The 9067-nt window shown below is 38.1% G+C and overlaps 1 protein-coding gene across 1 annotated transcript in view; it reads right to left on the bottom strand.

Annotated features, from left to right (window-relative positions):
* The window catches only part of LOC107685721 (forkhead box protein J3-like), a 146773-nt gene that overhangs the window by 28064 nt on the left and 109642 nt on the right, over positions 1–9067 (bottom strand). Inside the window, exons 3-4 of the mRNA XM_016482418.1 lie at positions 7445–7519; positions 2813–2896 (exon numbers count right to left, since the gene is read on the bottom strand). Of these exons, the coding sequence (XP_016337904.1) occupies positions 2813–2896; positions 7445–7519 (159 nt within the window). The remainder of the gene's footprint in view (positions 1–2812; positions 2897–7444; positions 7520–9067) is intronic.

The following is a 9067-nucleotide window of genomic DNA, read 5'->3' as shown; positions in this document are numbered from 1 at the left end:
TCATAATTGTTTATGCAATTTACGAAATTATATTTGATTTTTATGAGTTAATTTAGACGTAATGCACGGCCCCCTAATAGTCGACTAATCGTTAGTCGACCAAAATGTTATTAGACGCTCAGTCGCATAGAAAAAAATAAAAAATAAAAAATTAAAAAAATCCACAGGTGAAGTCACGCAGTTCGTGACGGACAGATCGTTAACGGCTAACGTTAGTCTACGGTAATACAGTACATCAGGCAGGACATCCAAACGCTCGCCTATCATTCATCGACCTTAAATATGGCTTATCATCTGAAATATGTAAGTATTAGAAAGTTTACATGGCTGCTCAATCTAATGTTAACCTAGAGAAATGTGCGCTATTGTGTCTGTGTGGAGTGTAGAAGCTGAACAGCAGCGCGCGCATACTGCAGGACAGATGGAGGCGCCGGTGCGCTCACTTGCTCTTAAAATAGGCTACTCTGTCATTTTTTGGTCATTCAGATAAGAGTAATACATCAATCTGTAAAGACTCAACGTTTATTTGTGTGCACTCACAATAACAACAAAACGCGCTTTTTTAAAATAATGAAAGCAAACAGGATGCGCTTTCTGCCGTCTCGGTCTGTGAACTTGAGCTCGAAACTCCGTGTATATCTTTGCCTTACAGACATTAAAATACGTATATATAGAGAGAGAGTGAAATGTCTGCTTTCAAATGAACCAATTCAAATGGAAAACAAATATTCTCAGATTATGTAATCCGTATGAAACAAGGTGCATCACTATGGCGGAGATGACGTGTCGCCGAGTTCATCTCTTAAACCGAGAACAAAGAAAGCACTAATTTATCAAATTATTAAAATGTTAATGCAGTCTCCTTACTGTTTTTCCCTGACACATTCATAATCATTACTTCTGCCGGTGCGCTGTGGCAAGCTTTATGCGTGTGCTTGAGCGCTTATGGCTCTGTAGGCAATCAAAGGCTCATTATAATGATTTAAACAGTTTATTAATAAACATGCGATTAGTCGACCAATGCTTCAAATGAACGACTACTAGTCGACCAGAAAAATCCTTAGTCGAGGGCAGCCCTAGTTTTCATAGACAGTTATTTCCTTGAGTTGACAATTTAAATGCGCTATTATTTTGCTAAATGCTGTATTATTTTTACACCCTCCTGTGGCCTCGGGAGACAAGACAAAAGTTTCCTTAAAACCTATTTAATCTGCATATAAAACATTAGAAATTAGATATTTGTTTAATTTTTATTTTGTGTTTGATTGTTAAAACAAAAAATATTTGTTGTTTGTCTCAATAAATTGGGTTAATTTAAAAATACAGTGGCTAGATTTAAAAAAAAAAAATTATATTGCTCTGTTTTAAAAAAGGTTATAAAAAATGTCAATAATTATCGATACCGAACAATATGAAACATTATATCGTTGATAAATTTTTTAGCTATATCGCCCAGCCCTAATATATATATATATATATTTATATATTTGTAAAATATATGTTAAAATAAACATGAACATGATTCATTCGTGAATGTGTATCTTTAAGTACACTCACGTAACATACGATCAGAAAGCGAAGTGGATGTGAATTCAGTGACAATTCTGATAGATCTGATCAAGAATGATTTAAACCTGCTAACTTGCAAGAATTTTTTGAGTGCCTCACTAAAACTTTGAATTATTTCAGTTTTAATATCATCACACTCAACTGAAACTGCAAACTCTTTGGTAAAAATTTCTATTTCCATGACAGTGTAAATCAATGGTTCATCGGAACAGATTTGAAGAAATTTAGCATTTCATCACTTTCTCACCAATGGATCCTCTGCAGTGAATGGGTGCCATCAGAATGAGAGTCCAATAAAATAAAAACATGACAATAATCCACAAGTAATTCACATGCCTCCAGTGAAGCAAAAAGCTGTGTGTAATAAACATATCCTTTAAGACGTTTTTAACTTCAAACTTTTAACTTCACAAGACATTAATCGATAGACTGGGGTCGTGTGGTTTACTTGTGGATTATTGTGATGCTCTCATTCTGACGCCACCCATTCACTGCAGAGGATCTACTGGTGAGCAAGTGTTGTAATGTATTTCTCCAAATCTGTTCAGATGAAGAAATAAACCCATCTGGATTGCCCAAGGCTGAGTAAGTTTTCAGTAAATTTTCTTTTTTGGGTGAACTATTCCTTCAATTTTTTTTAAATAAGAGAAAACAAAAACTTAAATCAACTTAAAATCAAGACATTTCTTGTAATTCAACCCTTCAACAACTGTTTTTTTCTTTGAAAAACCTCGATATATGTAGCCTTTCTCTAGACCTGAAAAATACATTTTTATATAGATTTTTCAGGCATTTTTGTATAGATTTTTCTAGTTATGCAAAGCTCTTAAATATATTTATTGGTTGAAAATTGTAGAAAAAACATTTTCAGTGAATCACAAACAACGGGAAAAGTTATGGGGCCTTTGAATATTATTGTGGACAATGGGGACCATAACATTACTGTGCTGGAAATACTGTCATAATCACAGTAGCGACTGAACAGTAATCTGTGGTGTTCAAGCAACCACAGCATAAAGAGAAGTGATGGAGCAAATCAGTGACATTGAGCTTGAACTGGGAGAGTGAGACACTCACTGTTTTCTGCTTTTTGATCACTCCCAGATTTTAAGTAATGAGCTGAGTTTGGCCTGAGAAAGTCTGGATGTCTGAAAACCGACCACCAGGGGGTCTCGGAGCACACACATAAACACAAATGCACGCACACACACACACACACACACACATACAAACTTTCACTCACCCGCTCTCCAGACCGTGGCCTCTTCTTGGGTCGTGTGGGCAGCGTGTCCTCCTTTGGATTTGTGTCGATTGCCCAGTACGAACCCTTAAACAGGATGAGAACGAATATTAGTCCCTAAGCAAGTCATCATATTCTAAAACAGTGGTCAGCTTAAAGCCATTCAATAAAACTTTGATAAAAAGCAGAGCACAAAAATCAGCAGGGTTTCCAAGAGAGAAACTTCTGTTTCTGTTCAGTATCAGATACTGGGCGCATTCGCCATCAAACACGTACAACTTTTAGTTCATCAAAGTTTCAGCGAGCTCATTTGTAAGCCCATCACGTCGGGAGGACATTCACGGAGCTATATGTCGAGGTGAGAAGAAGTTGGGTCTTTTGCTACAGCCGTTTCTTGCACTCTCTCGCTTCGCATTTCTCCTGAGCCCTGGCAGAATCTGGTAAAATGTTAAGCCCCTCTTCCTCAGCTGCAGGTTTATCGATCGCTCCTGTTCAGGGCTGGACACAGAGGTGTTGGATTTCTGGTCAGGTCTGAGCTCTGATAATCAGGCAGAAAATAGCACACCTTGGTTTGGGGCTGCTGGTATCCAAGCACCCAAGGCCCTGGCTGAATAATTTATCTTTGCATTCTTCCGGTTTAATTTATTTTTCAATAGTGCTGCTCTTCCCAGAAGCTAAAGGCAACTCTGGCCACGAAGTTAGACAAAAATAAATTAACCTCCAGGCTTGGGTTTTATTTTAAAATATTTCATATTATATGGGATAAGATCTCAATTGTCCAGAGAGGGTGCGATCAAGACCTTTAAAATTACTTGTGCACAGCTTGTGCGTTGCACCTAAGCAAGGAGAATAATTGAAAATCGCCAAAGGATTTGTCTAGACAGAACGCTTCAGGATCCTCAAACGCTTGGCCTCCGAAGACATATTGATAAAATGATGTAAATTTCTGAATTTAAACAGCAATACAGCACAGGTTACTAGCCACGGAAATGCAATGAGCAAAGCTCCAGTACCCAAACAGTTTTTTGCAGCCTACCTACCTTAAGAAAATAACTCATTATCCCTGTTTTAATACTGTTACAGCCATTTGTTACCTAAGTGTGATGACAGCTCCAAAATAATCTAACCAATCGCAAAGTTCACAGCATTACGCCTTGCTTTAATATGCCATTTTTAGGCCTTTGGAAGCACTGAGCCTGAAGAAAGGATGTGACATAATTAACATTAATCAAATGGTAAACTTGGCATTCAAATTTTAACATTTATGAATGCTTATTACTTTGTAGAATTCAACCAGTTAGTCATTATAGTCATTATTTAATCATCATAACTTTTAATAAGAGCCTCATCTAATTTTACAATTATAAGGACATTTTTAAAAAGGAGTGTGTGTGTATACATATATGCATATGTGTGTATATACATATATGCATATATACATGTGTGTAAAATAATTATTTTTTAATAAATATAATCATATACACACACATGTAAATCCTCATACTAAATTAAACAATGAATGTATTTATGTAATTAATGTTCCCTAATGCACTGATCTCTATAGAGTGAAGCATCAAGTTACATCATTACCCTCAATGCCATGCTGCACTCAGACCAAACACTGTAACGTGATGCTTAAAATTGTAACAGTTTTAACTTGCCACGGATTACCCGGGCATATGCACGACGTATCATTAAAAGAGTGTTGCGACATGTGCTGCATGTCAAAAGCATATCATGACATTCAGAGAATAAATCATCATATTGTACACTAGGGCTGTCAAAAAAAAATCGAATTTCGTCGAATTTAAAATAAAAATCCACATTTGAATGCAAAAACGTTGCATTCGAATTTTAGGTGTGCGTTATGCCGAGTTCACACTGCACGATTTTCAAACTCGTTGGATCGCCGTTGTTTTCACACTGCGTGACTATCTGGGGTAGCATTCAGTTGCTGCTGTGTTCACATTGCACGATGGATCGGCCACAGGCTCTGTCTGGTCCGCAAACTACGTTTCACAACAAAACACACGTGAGAAGTGATAAGGAAATAACGCGAGAACCCACGTGCGTCAGACCGGAGTTCTCGCGAGCAAGACTATAATTATTAAAAAAATATATATATAGCCCGCAAAACCTGTCGCTTTCCGCCCTTTGTATTAAACAATGCATACATACATGATGCTGTTTTGTTTATAGTTGTTTAAGCAACTTAATTATAATTGGTTTATAAACATTATTTTAAACATTATGCACTTTTTTTCCGCAGATAGTCATGTTATCTTATGCTTTGAATGATGCGCCCTCTTGTGGCCTCAGGAGAGAACCCAAAAGCTTTTCTTCACCCTAACTGAAATTATGCATTTTAAATTCGAATATAATTCGAATTTTGATAATATTTAAGTAAAAAATTCGAATGTAGTTTTTCAGCCATTTTGATAGCCCTATTGTACACATTATCTATTCTATGCAAATTAACAAAGCGCATAGCACTTGAGTTGAGAGTTGCGCACATGTGAAAGGGTCATAAGTTTCTTTATAAATTCTAATGTAGCATGAGTAGCCTAACAATGTTAAATACTACAGGTAGTGAGTGCTCCCACACAATAAACAGACTAGATATACAAATAGTTTAACAAATAGAGTAACATGATCTTCACCCTGCATTGCCATTTATGCATTATATTCCAGCATTAGACCAGCAGAGTTCATAACATGCAGGACAATCTCACTGTATTAAACACCCTCGTGTTCTTTATTTCAATTTAAATGATCATGTTCCTGTAATTGATGCAGTGACGATGAAGGACAGCTGAAGGTGACTGAGAATGCTAGCAGTCTGTTACACTTAGCAAATGTAATTTAAATTAAAACTACTGCAAGACACTTTCACTGTGGAAGGGGAGGCTGAGTAGCTTTCCTTTTAATTAGCTGAAAAATCTTGAAAAACTGAAAACCCTTGGGAGGGGAGTATCTGTAGGCTGCAACACAATCCCTAGAGAGAAAGCAATGTTTAAAGAAATCCATGAAAAGAGTTTACATGAATCTGAAATACAGGGCAATACAATAAGATTGTGTTGGGTTACTTCTTTAGATTATAAATTCGGCTGAACCCCAAAATTAACAGCCATTAAAGCAATAAGCTAAAGAACATTAACACGCCTCCCTTTACAATGTCCATCCCAAATCAAGTATTAAAGGATAGCTCACCTAAAAATGAATATTTTTCAAAATGAAGTAGTAAAGTAAATTTATAAGATTTAATTTTGTAAGCAACTTACAAACGAGAACAATATAAATATATTATATACTATTGTTCAAAGTTTAGGGTTGGATTTGCATTAAATTGATCATCAGTAAAGATGACAGTAAAGAGCGAAGGATCATGTGACGATGTCTGGAATAATGTCTGCTTTAATATATTTTAAAAATATATTAAAATAGAAAATAGTTTATTTAAATTGTAATATTTCACAAGATTACTGTTGATCAAATTAATGCAGACTTTGTGAGCATAAGAGACTTCTTTCAAAAATACAAATATAAATATACGTATGTGCTGTTTTGCAATGGTTTAATGGTAACCAACTTAAAAATCGGAATTCTAGTGGAAATAATCAGTAAGAGAGTCTCAAAGCAGGCTAGATCTTTCTGACCAGAAGTCTACTCAAGGGCAAACGTGATTGGTATCTGCCCCAAAGTTCGGCCTTCCTCACTCTCAGCAGCTTCTGCGGATCACAAAGGTGAAGTGAACAATCGTTTTTGCCATCTCTGAGAAACACGCCTCAGTTACTATCTCGAACAAACAGCAGGGTCCATATTCCTGCCGTATTACAATATTGATGGAACATATCAAGAGAGCCCCGCGCAGCTTTGAAGTTCTCCTTCCAGGGGGGAGGGCTGTGTGGAAGGAGGCAAATTCCAAATTGAACATTAGGGATGCAAGCATGTTGGCCGTGCATTCGGAATAGAATCCATCCAGCGATAGATTATTTTGTATTTAGTGGAGCACATCCCAGGAGTGTCAATATCAGAGGATTACAGCAAAACATGAAATTAGCATTCAGTCCCCATCCCCTGCATGCCTCGGCTCTTCTTTTTATGTCGCGCTGTGAGTGTATGTGCGTGAATGCGCTCGCACAAGATGGCTGAGGATACAGAGAAATTAGTGTGTGCGTTTCGTGGCGGCGGTACTATATGGAGAAAAAAAAACAGGTTAACCGATGGGTCCATCGATGCTGTATTGATGAAACGCATGTTATCAGACGTGCACGCTTATTTTGCGATCTATATCGCTTGCACTCTGGCCTACACATGAATCAGTTTGGGTTGTTATAGCTCCGGCGGGCCAGGCTAGCAGTATGCCGACTGAGGGGAAGCAGGTGGTGGTCTTCCCCCCCTCTCGTGCAGTAAGTGCCGGGCTGAAGTGCTTTCTCCTCTCCCCGAGAGAGCTCCGGAGAGTGCTTTTAAAACGTTACTGCGAGTGCTCGCTCTCATCTATTTTCACAAGGATACATATGCATTTTTTAACGGCCGAATCTGCTCTGGAAGCAGCATTTTGTATTTAACAAATGTACAAAACCTGCATTTCTGAATAAAACAGCACTACATATGGAGGAAAAAGAGAACGCTTACCTTTCCCGGGTCATCTTTGGAGCGAGGCACTTTGAGAAAACACTTGTTCAACGAGAGATTGTGCCGTATTGAGTTCTGTAGGAGGAAAGGGAGACAGAGAAGTGTTTAGGTTGTTTATAGGTTAATGAGACTCCCGCATGATATTACACTACAATAGTACCTAAAACCCTCATTTACATGCAGCCTATAGCGCGCTGTCAGACGGCGGCGTAGCATTCGCGAGCATGTAGGGTCCCTGCAAATAAGAGAATATGAATAAAACACTGGGGTATTATAACCCAATAAAAAAAAGCGGGACGATTAGGACGACTGCAGAATATTGAGACTCCTAAACTCAATAATAAAAACCCCTGACTCAACTATTTTTAACTTCACAGAGATTTTTACTTAACTTTTTGAGATTCCCACACATGTCCGAATGCACTAAAACTGATGTGACAAAAAAGTCCCATACACAAAGGATGTCCTGAGGTTAAAAAAAAAAATGTTTAATAGCATAGTAATTAATTAATCATCCTGTTCCTCAGGGGGAAATAAATTATGCAAATAATTTTTTTTAAACTTCCACAATTCTTTAATGAGCAAAAGGTAATTTTTCAGCATGTGAGGGATGAATCAGCAGGAGGTGGCATGAACGCACATCATGCCTTAATGCTTGGCACGTTCCAGCTGGAGCTCAGCCAGCCACTTGGCTTAAGACACTAGAATTGCACAGGTTTTGAAATCATTTGACCAAATTGTATTGACAGACGGCTGTGATTTAAAAGCTTTGGGATCTTTGCATGAGCTGGTCTGGTGTGGAACGAGCCTACCGTGAGAGAAACACTCGCGAGAGAGGAGATTAGATGAAAATGCTAAGCAAACACACAATCTATGTTAATATGTGATGAATTTTTGTGAAAGAACTACCGTATAACATCTAATGAGGGCAATAACAGGCCGTTTCCACTGGGATGATCAGGGTTGATTGCAGGTGTGTGTTAGATGTTTAACAGTGGACTAAAGGGAACGACACGTCAAGGTAAGGGAGACTCCGACTGCATCAGCAGTACCGAAACCATTAGCAGCAATAAAGGTGAGCTCTACAGGACAGCTGAACCTGATAGTTCATGAGATGCACGCATAAAAACAAAGCAAAGGCGGGTCAGGGCAGTTTATAACCCATCGCTGAACCTGATGGGCTCGACACATCTGTCCACAGACCCTAATCTTGTAGCACAGTTAAACTTTAGCAGCCTCAGCACCTCTACACACTGCAATATCTGAGGTTAGTCAGGCAGACAACGTCACGGTCTCTCCCTGGAAAAAAATAAACACAATGTCAACTACATAAGCCTGCTCTGTAATAGCAATGTGCACTTTGGTCATTTTGAATGCTCGAGTACTTGACAGATAAAACAGAAGAGTACTTGAAGTCGGAGAGGGCAGATGGAGCAAGACCTTTCTATTTTTTAATTAGTATAAATATGCATCAGATGGACATGCTTTTGCAATCTGTACAGGCTTCCAAGATCATTGAATGAATGAAACGGATCACTTTCTTCTTCAAAGTAATGATTCTGTGACTACCTTCTATCGGGTTAGGTGGCAACTAGCTTAAGTGGACATGCAGGTCAGACAGGC

Source organism: Sinocyclocheilus anshuiensis, unplaced genomic scaffold (genome assembly GCF_001515605.1).
Source record: "Sinocyclocheilus anshuiensis isolate Anshui unplaced genomic scaffold, SAMN03320099.WGS_v1.1 scaffold257, whole genome shotgun sequence".
NCBI lineage: Eukaryota > Metazoa > Chordata > Actinopteri > Cypriniformes > Cyprinidae > Sinocyclocheilus > Sinocyclocheilus anshuiensis.
The sequence above is the reverse complement of the archived record's forward strand: the minus strand, read 5'-3'. Positions and strand labels throughout refer to the sequence as shown.